The 17,274-nt window shown below is 41.9% G+C and overlaps 1 protein-coding gene across 1 annotated transcript in view; it reads left to right on the top strand.

Annotated features, from left to right (window-relative positions):
* The window catches only part of INTS8 (integrator complex subunit 8), a 90,172-nt gene that overhangs the window by 6,499 nt on the left and 66,399 nt on the right, over positions 1 to 17,274 (top strand). The window contains exons 3-7 of the mRNA XM_077493056.1: positions 166 to 340; positions 4,083 to 4,223; positions 9,719 to 9,790; positions 12,070 to 12,121; positions 14,420 to 14,602. Coding sequence (XP_077349182.1) covers positions 166 to 340; positions 4,083 to 4,223; positions 9,719 to 9,790; positions 12,070 to 12,121; positions 14,420 to 14,602 — 623 coding nt within the window. The remainder of the gene's footprint in view (positions 1 to 165; positions 341 to 4,082; positions 4,224 to 9,718; positions 9,791 to 12,069; positions 12,122 to 14,419; positions 14,603 to 17,274) is intronic.

Below are 17,274 nucleotides of genomic sequence, written 5' to 3'. Positions count from 1 at the left end.
TTCTTGGGGTCATAGTCAGAATTTGTCTTCCTTCAAACTCTGCGAGTCGAGTTAATGCAAAGAGCTCAATTTTGATCTCATCTGACCACAGCAAGAAATGTATTTGTAAACATTGTGATGTCTTTGACTTGTTAATTTAATGGTTTGACATTTTTCTATCCTTAGATCCACCTCCTGTTCAGCTGATCGTCCAGTTTCTAGAGCAAGCCTCCAAACCCACTGTAAATGAACAGAATCAAGTACAACCCCCTACTGACAACAAGAGAAATCGCACACTGAAACTGTTGGCTTTGAAAGTGGCAGCTCACTTAAAGTGGGACCTTAATGTGCTGGAGAAGAGGTATTTAATGTTCAAGTAAGGTTTAACTCAGGTGTGTTCAGATCCTCATCCAAACCCACCTGAGCGAGCTTGCCGGGAAGCAGTCACTTTATTGGCCAATCGTACATGGCCCAGGCCTTGCCTGCCCTGTGGACACACATATACACACCCTTTGTATATGTGGGTGCGGAGTGGAGAATGCCCATGCCACAGATGACTGATTCAATACAGCTTCCTTCCTCAGGTTTGGACTAAGATCCAAACATGCCTGAGCTCATCACCACTCAAAAGCATTCTGCAGATAGGTTCTGGTTTAATTTTCAGTACAAAAATCCATCTCCCTCTTTCAGTCTTGATTTTTTTCCCGAAGCACTCAATCAAGCTCGTTGATTTCTGCCTTCTGGCTAAAGGAGTGTTATAGATCTGGTTAAGCATTCCATTATGTATTAAAGAGTGACTCAATTTTTGTTGAGAAAAAAAAAACAACCCCCTCTGTGTGATCTATGTACAATGCAAGGATTTTAACAAACTTTGTTGCAGATTCCCACCTGTTTCTGATCTGAAGAAATAGCTGTTTTACCTTGTCTTTTGCTTACTGATTGGAGTGAAGGGCTCATTATAACCAGCTGATGCACTTTCAATGCTCTAATGAGAGAGTTGCAGTGTCTGCATCCTTTTAGAACTTTAAACCTTAGAGAGTGTCTCGCCAAAAATGGAAATATCTGTTGCAAGGGATGCTTCAAATCTGACCTGTATCTTAGTACAGACTTCTGAGAAAATCAGTGAGCCAATTACACAAGCAGGAAATGACATTTCTGGAGATACCTCTAGGTTGCATTGAATTTTACAGAAAGTTACAGCATTGCAGATTGAAAAAAGGTATTTTTTAATTACATTAAATTACAGCAGGGCTCAACAAATCCCAGGCACCATGGTGACTAGAAATTGCGTTATGGCGCCTAGACTTTTTTCAGCCCATTCACTGTTGCAGGGATGCACAATTTGTGATGGCCGACACCAGGAACATGCAGTTACAACACTGAACAAGTCATTCATTTATTTATTTTTTTCTACATTTAGCCCTGGCTGGGGAAAGAATGTAATGCAGTGTGATCTGCACAACATTACATTCAGTGGTGCACAGGAGAGACATGGGGCGGGTGGGTGGATGAGAGAAGCGAGTGGGTGGGCGTGCAGAGATTACATCATCTCTCTCTCTCTGCCCGCCCCACATCACCGATTTTCTGCCCACATGGTGCGGGCCTCATCAATGTCGGAGGTGTGGCGGGGAGCAGAGAGATGACATCATCTTTCACCGCCCACCCTGCATCACTGCTCTCCTGCCCTCACTTAGAACCGGCATCCTACCTCTGTGCATAATGGACCAGTGCTGCCACCAGTGCAGTGATTATACACATCTGGAGGCACTGGCAGGTGACATGGCAAGTGTACAAAAAAAAAATGTTGCTGCTCCCACCTATAACTGGTCTTCACAGCAAAGAGGCACTGGAAGGGCAAACGCATGTCAAAAGCAAGGAATTTCAAAGCTCAACTAACCAACCAGCCTGCAACCAACTAAATTAACCTGTCTATCGGTATGCGTTTAAAAACAGGTGTTTAGATGCACACATTTGCAAATCCCTGTTTTTAATTTAATTTTGGTTGGTCGCAGGCTGGTTGGTAAGTTGAGCTTGGAAATTCCTTGGTTTTATTTGACGTGGCAAGTACTAATCCATATCTGGTGGCACCGGCAGGTAATGTGCCAATCCACATCTGATGGCATGCGACGTGGCAAGTGACAATCCGCATCTGGTGGCAGGCAGCATGACAAACCACATCTGGTGGCAAGTGACACACTGCACCTGGTGGCAGGCGACATGGCATGTGACAATACACATCTAATGGCTCGTGGCGTAGCACGTGACGAACCACATCTGGTGGCAGGCAGCATGGCAAGCGACAAACCGCATCTGGTGGGAGGCAACATGGCAAGTGACAATCCACATCTGGTGGCAGGCTATGTGGCAAGTGACAAGCTGCATCTGGTGGCAGGCGACATGGCAAGTGACAATTCGCATCTGGTGGCAGGCTATGTGGCAAGTGACAAGCTGCATCTGGTGGCAGGCGACATGGCAAGTGACAATTCGCATCTGGTGGCAGGCGATGTGACAAGCTGCATCTGGCAGGCGACGTGACAAGCTGTATCTGGTGGCAAGTGACAATCCATATCTAATGGCTCGTGGCGTGGCAAGTGACAAATCGCATCTGGTGGCAGGCGACATGGCTTGTGGCGTGGCAAGTGACAAACCGCATCTGGCAGGCAGCATGGCAATTGACAATCCACATCTGGTGGCAGGTGACATGAAAAGCTGCATCTGGTGGCGGCGACATGGCAAGTGACAATTCACGTCTGGTGGCAGGAGACAAGCTGCATCTGATGGCAGGCGATGTGGCAAGTGACAATACAAATCTGGTGGCAGGTGACATGGCAAGTGATACGCTGCATCTTTTGGCAAGTGACACGCTCAGGGCTCCCACTGATTCTGCATTATGGAGAGTTTAACTGTTTAATTTTACAATGTAATAATAGAAATAATGAACGCTTCAGTCACCCTGACACTAAATCAATCATGGTGCTGGGATGATTGAAGCGCTAACAGCAGTCATTGCCCTGACAAATTGCCGCAAAAAAAATATATTTTTCTTTTTCATTTTAGAGCATAAGACTTGGCTCACATTAATGACTGCAGGGTAAGAATTTAAGTGTTAGGGTGGACTTCCTCTTTAAATATACACAATATAACGATTGCGATAGACATGTTGCATATCGCTGTGCATGCACACCAAGTGGCTCCTACTAGTTTTTGTAGCATTTGCATATGCATTATGAAATTTTTTTTTTTTATTGCCTATATTTTTTGCCATGAAAGTGGAGTTACCCTTTAAGCGATATTTCATACTGAATAACATCCACTGTGCTATATGAATCATTGCTGGGCTTCTTTAGTTTTTGTATAACAATTTTTAAGGCAGAAAAATTGCTTTTCATAGATGCCTAAAAATGATTTTGTTGTGAAAACAAAGCATGGCTATGCAGCTATTCATTGATTATTATTCTGCGGAGTCCAGCTCCAGTCAGTCCCCTTTTGTGGATAAGATGGGGACAGTTTAGATGTTGATGATGCTGTCTTATCGCCTGTAAGGAGATTTCACTCCACTTCCTGCTTTGTCTGACAAATGTCACCTGAATAGGAAGTCAGGAGAAATCTCCCCTGTAGGAATATAAATAGCATTAAAGCTGAAAGAGGTTCTTATTCTTCCTAATTTTGCTTTATAGGTTTGTTTTTGTTATATGTGCCCTGATGGGACCAACTTCCCCAGTTCCTGTTCTGTGTGATTCCTGTCCAAAAAGGGAGTAAAAATGTCCCAGTGGGGATACAGAGAGCAGTTTGACAAATGTAGTAACCTTTCTCTATACTACCTAAAATTAACATTTCGACTTTAACAGCCATTTTGTTTTTCTAATATTTGTATTGTTGATCAGCAGCATAAATGTAACAAGGTAACCATGTCTTTGTTTTGCTTCTCAGCACCACAAGAGTTTCATTTCAACTTTTATTTATTTGATTTTTTTTTGTAGTTATTTCTTTCTAAATTTGTGTGGTTTTTAACTTTTTAGGTCTCATTTGCCAATATTATTTATATGTCTTCATATTAGTCTTTGATAACATCTAATGTTTTTATTTGTCTGTCTGTGTTTCAGTTTATCAGTACCTGTGCTGAACATGTTACTCAATGAGCTCCTTTGTGTGAGTAAAGTACCTCCCGGAACAAAGCATGTGGACTTGGACCTCTCCAGCTTACCTCCAACCACTGCCATGGCCATCATGCTGTACAACAGATGGTAATGTAAATGAGTAGCCATTAATTGAATAAATCAACTTATTTAATCAAAATCCATTTACCACTCATTAGTCTATTTGTACCTGCCTGCTAACAGATTTGTGACTGGTTGCAATTGCCCCCTGAGATAGGATCCATGAATTAGTAGGCTAGCTGAGCATATATTATATGTAGAGTTAGCAATATTTTTCCATACAGATTCAGTGAGAAAAATATTTAGGTACAGATGATGATTTTCCACCTCGGTGTGGTGATACAGTATGTTAATGCTGCATTCCAGGTAAATTTTACACTGCTAAGTGTGTGTGTTTGTACACACACACACACACACACACACTATTGGCAAAAGTATTGGGATGCCTGCCTTTACACACACACACACACACACACACACACACACACACACACACACATTAATGGCATCCCAGTAGTAGTCCGTAGGCTTTAATATTGAGTTGGCCCACCTTTTGCAGCTATAATGGCTTCAACTCTTCTGGGAAGGATGTCCACAAGGTTTAAGAGTGTGTTTCATAGTTAGTAAGGTTGAATAAAGACACTAGTCCATCCAGTTCAACCTGAGTGACTGTCTACAATTGTCCCTATCCCTGTACATTGTACACTCACATGGGTCCCTACCCTCAAGGAGCCCACAATCCTAGGTCCCCATTCATATACTAGGGCCAATTTTGGACAGAAGCCAATTAACCTACCTGCATGTCTTTGGATTGTGGGAGGAAACCGGAGCACCCGGAGGAAACCCACGCAGACACAGGGAGAGCATGCAAACTCCAGGCAGGTAGTGCCGTGGTTGGGATTCAAACCAGCAACCCCTACTGCTAGGTGAGAGTGCTAACCACTACACCACTGTGTTCTACGAGAATATTTGACCATTCTTCCAGAAGCACATTTGTGAGGTCAGGCGCTGATGTGGGCGAGAATGGTTGGCTTGCAGTCTCCACTCTAATTCATCCCAAAGATGTTCTATCGGAATGAGGTCAGGACTCTGTGCAGACCAGTCAAGTTTCTCCACCCCAAACTTGCTCATCCACACTATATTGCCAAAAGTATTGGGCCACCCCTCCAAATCATTTGGTGGAGGGAGGATTATGGTGTGGGGTTGTTTTTCAGGGGTTGGGCTTGGCCCCTTAGTTCCAGTGAAGTGAACTCTTAAGGTGTAAATATACCAAGACAATTTCATGCTCCCAACTTTGTGGGAACAGTTTGGGGATTGCCCCTTCCTATTCCAAGATGACTGCGCACCAGTGCACAAAGCCAGGGCCTTAAAGAGGAAGTAAACCCTGATGAGTTTACTTCCTCTTTCATTCCCTGCAAAGGCAACGCATAATGGACTACTATGCATCGCATAGTAGTCCATTATGTGTCACTTACCTGACACAGGAGCCAGCGAAGTCGCCGCTGTCCCCTGTAGTCCGCCGCATCCATCTTGTTGGTGGGGTCTCGCAGCTCCGCCGCTGTCATTCGGCGAAGCCGCGATGACGTCACTCCCGCGCATGCGCACGGGAGCCGACACGCGCGGCAGCTCCGTCTCTGAGAATGCCGCGCTCAGTGCGCCTGCGCGCCGCTGTCTACGGCGCATGTGCTGTAGACAACGGTGCCTGTTTTTGGGCAAATATCTCCTAAACCATATAGGTTTAGGAGATATTGCTTGGACCTACAGGTAAGCCTTAATCTAGGCTTACCTGTAGGTCAAAGTGGTTTGTAAGGGTTTACAACCACTTTAAAGACATGGATGAGCGAGTTTAGGGTGGAGGAACTTGACTGGCCTGCACAGAATCCTTCTCATCCAACAGCAGTGCCTGAACTCTTCTAGAAGAATGGTCAAAGATTCCCATAGACACAATCTTAAACCTTGTGGACAGCCTTCCCAGAAGAGTTGAAGCTGTTATAGCTGCAAAGGGTGGGCCAACTCAATATTAAACCCTACGGACTAAGACCGGGATGCCATTAAAGTTCATGTGCGTGTAAAAGCATACGTCACAATACTTTTGGTAATCTAGTGTATTTCACAAACTTGGATAACCCGGTCTAGAGTTATGAGTAAATCTAAAAAAAAAAATCCTGTAAACGCAGAGTTTGGTCCACAACCTCCTGCCTCCCAAGACTCCCTGATAGTCAATCACTTAAAATAACAGGCTGCCCCAATGACAATAGAGAGGATCCAAAAGGTAGGCAAACTTAAACATCCTTTATTGGCGTGCAAATAAGAAAAAAAATTAGCACGCTCCCTAACAGTGTATACTCTGTAGCCCTGTCCCCTGCAGACTCACCACCCCGCAATCCAGCACCGGGCGTCTTCCACACCAAGGGTGGAGTTGATCTTTAAGCAATACAGTCTGGTGTTGGATCTTCCACTGTCTGTGGTTGGATAGTAAAGGTACAGCAGTGTACTGATGAGATATGTCCACTTCCTCTGTCATTATTTTACCTTTTTAGCACATGTGCACTGCATCAGATCTTGACTGACTTCTAGTACTGACCTTTTCTCTCTTAGCCTGGGTGCTGCACTTCAGCCAGCTAATTTTTTTTTTTTTTTTTTTTTTTATCTATAACAGGAATATGTCTTGGGATGTAGGAACTATGTAAAGGATAGCTTTAAGCTTCTAATATCTTGATTTCTGGCACTATGCTTACAAAATGCTTGTACTGTATATGCAGGCAATAGAGGCTGACACTCAATGGCCCAGGCTTGCTCATTGCACTAAGCTTTCTCTGGATGGCTTCTCAAAGGGAGATGTTGGAATAAACCAGACTTTAGCATCAGTTGTGATACTGGTTTTTGTTGACATTCATTTCATTGGGTCAGTTTTTTGTGGATGGTAAACTACCTGACAAGTTATTTTATTTCCCTTGGACCCTGTTGGTGAGATCTCTGTGCTTGAGCTCTAAACACTTGCTGTGGCTACGACTTTCCTTTCTCCCAAAATAAATTTATATTTAAAGCGGAGGTCCGCCCACCCCACAAATAATTTAAAAGTCAGCAGCTACAAATACTGCAGCTGCTGACTTTTCATATATGGACACTTACATGTCCATGGAGCCCACAATGTTGGCACCCTAGCTGATCTACGAATTGGCTGTGGGGTGTAGCCGCCGTCATTGCCGATTAGTGAACCTGGCAGTAAAGCCTTCCAGCTTCACGGCTGGTTACATACTGTGCATGCACGAAGCGCACTGCCCTTATTAATTGGCCTGGCGATGGAGGAAGGAGGAGGGGGGCTGAGCTTGGCCAGGGCACCGTCTCTGGAAGTGGGGAAGGGTCCTGTCAAAAGTGGAACTTCGGCTTATTCGTCTCCGTAGGGAGTAGGGCAGTACACTGAACAGAACAGTTCTTCAGCACAATCCCCACAGTTTGAACCAAAAAAGACCTAAATAAAAATAAAGATCCTGTTCCTTTTTAAAGCATGTTATACAGCACAGTGCTTGCGCTGTGTATTTTGGCCCCCTGTATCACCTAAAAATACCTGACTGATCCTGCCAGTTTCTACCCTCCCCTCTGTATGCTGACCACAATATGTCAGGACTGCTGAGCCCTGACACTGTTGTCAGTGTACGCTCCGCTCTGCTCCCCTCCTTCCTGGCTGACAGCAGGGGATTATCAGTCCAGCCCACTGGAGATATCACACTGGGAGAGCTGAGAGCCTGTGGTCATCTTATCACTGGGAGACGCTGTTAAACATGTAGTAATCCCCCCTTTTTTTTTTTTTTTCTTTCTTTTTTTTTTTTTTTTTTTTTAATCAAGCACAGGCACTAGGATGCAGCTTTTAGCTGACAGAGGGGGATGATGTAAAGATGAGATAGTGGCTTAACAACCACTTTAAGCCAGTTGAAGACCTCCAGTGTGTGTCTGTACCAAACAAAAACATGTAAATTGCATCACCTATGTCCAAAATATCTCTCATGGGTGTGTTTGAGACACACAGCTCTAGACAGTGTGTAAAGTACATCAGAAACATACTATAGACTGTAACCCAAATAAGCAAATTTTATTGTGGTTCTTACTGTTTCTTACGTACAAACCTATTAAACTTGCAGCGGCAATCAAATGTTGGTTGGATAGAATTTGTGTTGCGCTTCTCCTATATTTGGGATTAATATGGATTTAAATTCTAATCCCCTGTTTTGCAATATTGAATGTCTGTTTTTATCCTTGATGATGATAAAGCATGCAGAGCTGTAGTTAATGAAGAAAGTTGGTCTGCGTCTCCCTAATCCATGACCGATTTAAATTTTCCCATTTAAGTCAATTTTTTTCACATATCTTCTCTGTGGGAGGCCCGTCAATTTTCTGCTAATTCTGTTCAGTGCCGCATCTTATTATTGAGGGGAATAAAAAAGTGTCTGACTAACCCAGTTACGCTTTCAGATTAGAATTGTTCAGCTGCAAAACTACTTGTGTGTTCCCAGCTTTATACGTTGCTAAAAGCGAGACGGGCTAATTTGCATTTAACTGTGTCACAAATGACTTGATATATGTCCCCCTATGTGTGTTTCAGTTTCTGTGCAGGCACAGTGTAGTACCTGGGATTCTCTATGCTGGTTTGCTTCAGCTCTGCAAGCTTTACATAGTAGAAGTAGTATAGTGTTGGCACAAATTATAAGATCATTAGAAAAAGCACAGTCCATAAATAAGAATAGGTAGGCTCAATCCAAGGATAGGGGTAAAAGCTGAAAGGGTGTTTTTTTTTTTTTTTTTTTTTTTTTTTTTATTTTTTTTAAATGTGTCAAACTTAGGGCAAGAAGCCTCTTTGAAGGAGTAAAAATGATCTCCAAAGGTACATGCAAAGGAAAGGGAGAAACGGAAGTGCCTCTAAGTGTAGACTTTTAAAAGATTTATTACAGAAAATGTGTCGGATTTGGTATGTCAGGCTTGTTGAAGGCGCATGTCTGACATGCCACTGTCAGCACGCATGCTCAGAAACGCGTGATGAACACGCTCTGTGACGTCATCATGCTGCTGCTACTCTCCACGAGCATTCCAGCTCTCTTCTGCTCTCCTTCCACACACAGCCAGCTCCTGGAACACAGATGAGCAGCATACCGAGCAGCTGCTGATATGATGGATGTGACAGACTGATCCCACTGGAGAAGGACCTGTTTTATGCTTGCTTTTAACCTGGAAAATGTCAGTTGCTCTGACACATTTCCTGTAATAGACCTTTTAAAAGTCTATACTTAGAGGGGCTTCTGTTTCTCCCCATCCTTCACAGACCAGAAGTCATAGGCTTTTCACACCTCCCTCTTAGGCCAGATGGACAGATGCATATAGTTGCTCCACATACACAAAGCAATGACCGGCTGACAGTGGGCGCTGCTGTTATCCGGTGTTCAGATATAATCGCACAGCCAGTTCTTTTTTTATCTGCAGTTAAGAACAGATAATTAATTGCTTCTGGACACGAGCTACTTTTACAGTGGAAATTGTGAAGGCAACTAATTTTTTTTTTTTTACCTCTTCTGTTATTTGTTCTGTTACAGGGCAATCAGGACCATTGTACAAAGCAGTTTCCTTGTGAAGCCAGTTAAGCAGGGTCCACTACAACCAAATGTGTAAGTCCTCAAGATTATAACAAAAGTCATGCAGCTTCATTATCTGACTGTAGGTAAACTTTATGGGGGGATGTTTATTAATGCATGTGTGCTTTTTTTTTTTTTTTTTTTTTTTTTTTTTATCGTTGTATCTTTTGATTTTTGTGCCCTTCTGTTGCAGAACCAAATAGCAATTGTACTTTACTGTTTTTAATTGCATGAAATTGTTTCTCTTAAAAACAAAATGAGCATCTTTTGAATGCAGCACTATGAGGTTTATTTACTAAAGGCAAATCCACTTTGCACTACAAGTGTAGTTGGAAGTGCAGTCACTGTAGATCTGAGGGGGGCATGCAAGGAAAATTTAAAAAACAGCATGTTTGCTTGTACATGATTGGATGATAAAATCAGCAGAGCTTCCCCTCATTTCAGATCTTCCCCTTAGATCTAAAGTGACTGCACTTCCAAGTGCACTTGTAGTGCAAAGTGGATTTGCCTTTAGTAAATCAACCCATATATTTGCACAGTCCGAACCAGCAATCTGACCTTCAAGATCTGCCAGCAATGGCAGTCTCAGCGGCAGCCACAAATTGATAGGCTCTGTGCATATGGGGTTTGACTTCTGATAAGCGATAAGTGTTCCAAAGTCAGAGCGATTCTCACATCTGTGTGAACCTAGCCTTAGGCTGAAGAGTGCAAAATCTGGTGCAGCTTTGCATAGAAACCAATCCACTTCCAGTTTGTCAAAGCTGAATTGAACAAGCTGAAGTTATAAGCCAATTGGCTACCACAGCTGCACCAGATTTTGCACTCTCCAGTTTTAGTTGATCAACCCCATTGGTTTTAGATACTCTGGGGGCTAATTCACACCACATACAGTCCTGTGCTCATTTTAGTTTTTTAGTTTTTTTAACCCCATTATGTTACTGGCCGATTAATCGATTATGAAAATAGTAATCGATTAATTGTCGATTAATCAATTGTTTCAGCCCTAACTGTAACGCACATGTCCTTATTTAAGACTAAGAAAAATGAGGGGCGGTGGCACGCATCAAAAATGCGTATGCAGAAAAGAATCCGTAACACATCTGGACTGCGTTTCTACTGGTCCTTAATACAATTAAAGCCTTTCACACTAACCTTGTGGGGTTGATTTTACTTAAACTGGAGAGTGCAAAATCCGGTGCAGCTCTGCATAGAAACCAATGCGCTTCCAGGTTTTATTCTCAAAGGTTAATTGAACAAGCTGAAGTTTAGAAGCTGATTTGGTTACTATGCACCACTACAACAGATTCTGAATGCTCCAGTTTTAGTATATTGGCCCCTAATTATCAGATATTTTTGGTTGTTACATTACAAAAATTTGCCTTCAGGTGATGCCTCAGCAAGAAATTGCGATGTCTGTTTTTAAACATGAGGGTGGATAGCTCAGCATTGGTTACCCTGCCCTGCACAACAGCGAATAGAACGGGGTTGATTCATAAAAAAAAAAAAATCCATTGTGCAAGAGCTCCCCAAAAAAAAAAAAAAGGGGGGGGGGGGGTACTTGCATCCAAAACAATGTAAATGGGTAGCATCCATCTACCTTTCAGCAAATTGAATCTATAGAATGTCAGGCTCTGAAAAATGTTCTCACCCTTTTAATTATATGATATAGCACTGCTGTTTCTATTTACCATTTTTCTGGTGGGCAAAATAGTTCCTATGTATTTGTTTGCTTGCAGCTGACATAACCATATACATGTGCTGACATATGTCTGTGTGTATATTTACTATATGGGCTCATTCACACATGCAGCTGAGGAATGGCAGGGGGATTGCAGTAAAAAATAGACTGGGCTGTGCTGCAACCACATGTACACAATTGCGGTGCAATGGTACAGACTTTTTTCAGGATCAAAACGGGAAGTGAGAAGGGGACAGATCTCCTCCCAGCCACCTGTCAACTTCCCACTGAAAAGTGATCCACTGTGGAACACGCTTTAGAAAGGGAGCAAGGGCTACAGTGTAAACAAGCCCATTCTCTCTTGGCTAATAGACTTGCCCCATGTATATGTGTGGTATTGCCACCATTTAGATCTGCTTTATAATAATGAAACCGCCTGCACAAAAATCTCCTTACTTAGGTTATTGACAAATTGTAGCTGTACAAGTTCAGTGACAAAGCTGTATGTCCCACTTTGTGTAAGCCATATGAATTTGTTCTTTTCTGTTAAATACTCCAATATGGAATGTTGTTGTGATCACAAGACTGCACACTTGAATAATGTGTGTTTATTTATTTATTTTTTGTTCAACAGAATGAATCAAATGCAACAAGAAAAAGAGCTCACTGAAAATATTCTGAAAGTGGTAGGTTTGCTATGGAAACAGTTGATGATAATCAGTCTGTATTTCAGTCAACCATTGCTAGTTGTGTCTGGAGTCGCTGTATATACAATGTCTACGGGTGACGCCTACTCATTGTAAAAACATTTAGAGGCAGGGCATTCTACATAGCGGATGGTGTCATTTGTTATTTTATTTAATGATCCTTGTTGGTGAAATAGTGTTTCACTTATTGAGATGAATACAAAGAGTAAATGCAACTCTTCTATGGGGACTTTTTTCAAAACCGCAATGACTGCTTATATCAGAAACTATATATATATATATATATATATATATATATATATATATATATATAATTTACTTATTATTACCCCGTGTCATGCTTTCTGGATGTGACACCGTTTCTGTAGTATATTTTTTGAAAAAAACAACTTATTTTTACTTGTGTTTGAGTTATTTACTTTTAATCTAAAGCATCAGATCACCGTAAACAAGTATGTCATTCATTCATAGATGGTAGCTTTAGCAAAGGATCTCATCTTGGGTTTCTATGATTTTCTGGGCTACTCAGACTGTATTATCTATCATCTAAAATACGTACAATAAAATGTTGGGCCAATCGATGGAGAAATTTACCATCGGCTGGTAAACAAACGGAGCGCTGGGTGGACGAATGGACAGTCCATTGGTGTCTGATGGACTATCTGACAAACCGATGCATTAGGTTGAATTTGCAAAGCTACCACACCAGGATAAGAATACCTTCCTTTTTTTTCTTTTTTTTTTTTTTTTTGAGAAAAAAACATCCCCCATGGGTGATCTATGTACATTGCAGGGAGTATAACAAACTTTGTTGCAGATTCCTACCTTTTTGTTATTCTGAAGTAATCCATGTGTTTTCCTCTGTGCCTCTGTTCTGAGTGAGTCTATTGGGAGTGGTTTTATAATAACTGTCATGTTTAGCAGCCGCAGGGCACTAATGAGGAAATCTGCTGGGCCTGCATCCCTTTAGACAGGTTCCTATTGAATGTATCTCTCCAAAAATGACATTTTTGTTGCAGGGGATGCCTGAAATGTGACTTGTACCTTGGTGCAGATTTTTGGGAAAATTGGTGAGGCAATCACACAAGCAGGACATTTCTGGGGAGTGGTCAGTACACACTCTGTGTTCAAAACACGACCCGGTAGCCATATTTTAATGTATTCTCAGAAAAGAGCTGCAGATTGAAAAGGAAAGGGTATTTTTAATAACATTCAATTACAATATGATTAATGTTGCTATATTATTTTTCTTTGCTATTTTTTTTCCCCTCTAAAGTGGAGTTACTCTTTTTTTAAGTGATCAAGTGGAGTCCAACAACATTTAAAAATGATTTGCATAAAAGGTGTGTGCACAGGGTGATGGTGTGCCTGGGCACACCCTAAATACCCTGTGTGGTGCCGATGCTTCCTGTCTCTCCCCTGCAGTGCTGCCAGCTTCCCCCCTCTCCTCTCCTCTCTCAGGGGCGAGGAAGGGGCTGGTAAATATTTCATTAACCAGCCTTCCTTTTCTGAATGAACATAGTAAGTGATCTGTACCAATCACTCCTGTGCTAATTCTTAACTGAAGCATAGTAAACAATACTTTCTGCAGGCTACAGAGAAAGGGACTGGGAAATCTCTGTCCTCGGTTTCTTCAAAAGTGAGACATCAGGGGTTTGGACCCTTAATATTTCACCAAAGCCTCACGGGGCTCCTTAGAAAAATTTGTAAGAGTAATAATTATATTGTAAAAAATTATAAAAATTACTGATACCGTCCACTGCCCTACTGATGCCCATCTTTGCTCTGCTGATAAACACATCTGTGTTTGTGCTCTGGGGTGCACACAATAATGCAGTAGGCTGCGCACACTAATGGGTATGCACATTGTGATAAAGCTATGTGAATTGAGTCTATTGTCTAACGATCTGAACAGAATGGCAGTTAGATGGATAAGCAGATCACTTTACTGAAGACTAGATGACCTGTCCCAGAGATTTTTGGATGGAAAGGCAGATAACTAGAGTGACAGGTTGATATATGGGCAAGGATTTGTTTTTCACAATGAAGCTGGATTGCGGTGTTGAGATGGCTTCACATTGATAGTTTGATGCCCCATATTTTTAACATATTATCAATCGATGGAGTTTTTTTATGACCCACACACAGATGCACTTATATCTGACATCATGAGGAGGATGTGAACTGTGATTGGGATTAGAAATTCCCAACCCTGTCAACATTTCTAATTTGACAGCTACTGTATAAAAAAAGGGCCTTGTTCTTTTATGTCTACAGCTGAAAGAGCAAGCAGAGGACTCTGTCAGAGTGCTGGAGGAGGCATTAAAACTAAAGAAGTCCTTCTATGTCCATACCATGAGGACCCTGGACCTGCTAGCGATGGAGCCTGGAGCTGTGAATGGGGAAACGGAGAGCTCCACCGCTGGTTTAGTGATCAGTTCTGAAGAGATGCAATGTCAGGTAATACCAAGCTTGTTTTTTCTTCTTCCTTCTTCTTCCTTTTTTTTTTTTTTTTCTTCATTTTCCTAAATAAAATGTTGCAGAATAGGCTGTGGTTCCGTTTCTAACTTGACCCCATTATAAGTGGTTGTAAACCCTCACATATCCAGTGACGTGACTGACCTCACATGCTCTGAAACGTTGCACTATCTTTGTGTTGTGCTCATGCAATAAATCACCCGTTTGGACGCTATTTGTGTCGTTCCATGGTGTGCTGGCAAATATCTTCACCGTGACCTCAGGTGACGCACAGAAAAGAAACCAATAGTTTTACATAGGTTGTACCAGTTTATAGTAGCCATCTGTCCTCCTACAACAGTGGTTCTCAACCCTGTCCTTAAGTACCCCCAACAGGCCATGTTTTGGGAATTTCTCTTAGATAAAATAGCTGTCCAAAATACCAAGCCATTGACTCTGATTTACGCACCTGTGGAAGATAAAGGGAAACCTGCAAACATGGCCTGTTAGGGGTACTCGAGGATAGGGTTGAGAACCACTGCCTTTCAAAGTTCAAAAGTTGCACAGGATCTCCCAGCTCTGAAAAGCAGGGAGCAGAGATCTGAAGTCTAAGGCCCCTTTCACACAAGCTTTCTGATCAGGTCTGCCTGTCAGTTTTTCAGGAGGACCTGATCGGACCCTCTAGTCTCCCCTATGGAGTGGCGGATGTCAGCGGTGACATCCGCCACTTCGCTGACTTCCTTCACTATCCGTTCAAACACTGTATGCAAAATTCAGACATATGGTGGTCCTATTTCCCATTTGTCTATCGGACTGAATATGATCGCATGAAAACAAACAGGCGGTCCTTTTTCACCCGATTTTCCCATAGAGGAGAGCAGGACTGGGTCTGTGTCCGCTCTGCACAGTGAGTGGAGGCAGACCTGTCATCTGCCTGCTCAGTGGGGATCAGCAGAGCGATCCCCCGCTGAGCAAGTGGAATCCAAATAACAGAGGTGCCCGCACTGTAGATCTCAGTGAGTAGAGCTCTGAGCCCTGGCTGGAGGTATGGGACACCCTGCCAGACCCCCCCCTTCAGCACACTGAGAATATGCACAGCTGAAGATATTGGTCACAGGCTGTGTGCTGCAGCCCTCCTGCCCTGTTAACAATTTTCTCTTGGAGTCGGGAAAACCTGTCCGAACTGACTTATGCACTCAACAGAAGAAATAAGGCAGGAGCAGAGAGCAATCACAGTCAGTGCTTTGGATGGGAGCAAATACAAAGAATAGATGGATGTGTTTTCTTCTTATTTCATGTCTGAGGTTTACAACTACTTTACTATAGCATGGGAAAGATAGGGGCTTTAAAGCAGCAATACAAATGAATGTGAAAGGAATTGTATAAAAGTACTTTATTTAGGAAAATATAAAGTTCAATAGCATGTTAAAATATAAACTCTGGTCAGGGGATCACAAAAACATTCCACGTTACAGAAATGCAAACACAAAATTACAGCATCACATGTCATATGTCTGTTGTGATGATGTCCCGACGCGTTTTCGACCCATGTGGTCTTCAGGGGAATGGTTTGCTATAAAGAGATATATATTTAGCATCTCAAATATCAGAGGATTTTCCAACATGTATTCAACTTCATATATACAAATTATAGTTACCACTGAAAGGTGAAAAGAGAGTCTCTGTGCCCCCTCTCTGATTAATGCTCTCCTTGACAGATTCGTGGATTTTGGTGCCGTCTCTTGGCAGATTTGCTGTTGTGCCATGTTCTTTCCATTTGGTTATGATAGATTAGATGGTGCTTCTAGGGATCATCAAAGTTTTGTTTTGTTTTTCTTGTAACCTAGCCCTGAGTTGTACTTCTCAACAACATTGTCCCTTGTTTGGAGAGTTCCTTGGTCTTCATGGCAGTGTAGTGATGCCTCTTGCTTGGTGTTGCAGCCTCTGGGGCCTTTCATAAAGATGTTTATATGTAATGACAGATCATGTGATACTTAGATTGCACACAGGTGGACATCATTTCACTAATTATGTGACTTCTGAAGGTAATTGGTTGCACCAGAGCTTTTTATGGACTTCATAACAAAGGGGGTGAATGCATACGCACATGCCAATTATAATTTGTTTTATTTCTGAAAAATAGTTTTATGTATATATTTTTCTAATTTTTCTTCACCAACTTAGACTATTTTGTTCTGATCCATCACCTATAATTCAGGTTAAAAAACATTGAACTAATGGTTGTAATGTAATAAAATATGTAAAAAGCCAAGGGGGTGAATACTTTTGCAAGGCACTGTATATATGTTGTTGTAATAATGGTATGTTTTATTATGTGAAAAGGAAAAACTAGTAAAATAATTATTTGTTGTATGAAAGTGTGAATAGTAGAGAAGTGTAGGTGAATGAGAAGGTTAGATTACATGAAAGAAGTGTCGAAGTGTGGGACGTGAATTGTGCTATGCCAGGTGAAAGAGTGCGAAGGCATACAGAATAATGGGAAAGGGTGTGTAAATTTCAAATGAATGTAAAATGAAAATAAATTAAAGGGCGTGTACAATAAATTCAACTAGGAATCTGATGCTAGTTTGGAAGTGTATGTGGAAAATAATGACTGAGACAAAGCAGTCAAAGTGTACTGTAATCGTAATAATATATGGTGACAGGGAGTGCAG

Source organism: Lithobates pipiens, unplaced genomic scaffold, assembly GCF_037356315.1.
Source record: "Lithobates pipiens isolate NorthernLeopardFrog02 unplaced genomic scaffold, aLitPip1_a1.2 Scaffold_19, whole genome shotgun sequence".
Lineage (NCBI taxonomy): Eukaryota > Metazoa > Chordata > Amphibia > Anura > Ranidae > Lithobates > Lithobates pipiens.
This window is presented reverse-complemented; position numbering and strand designations above follow the sequence as displayed.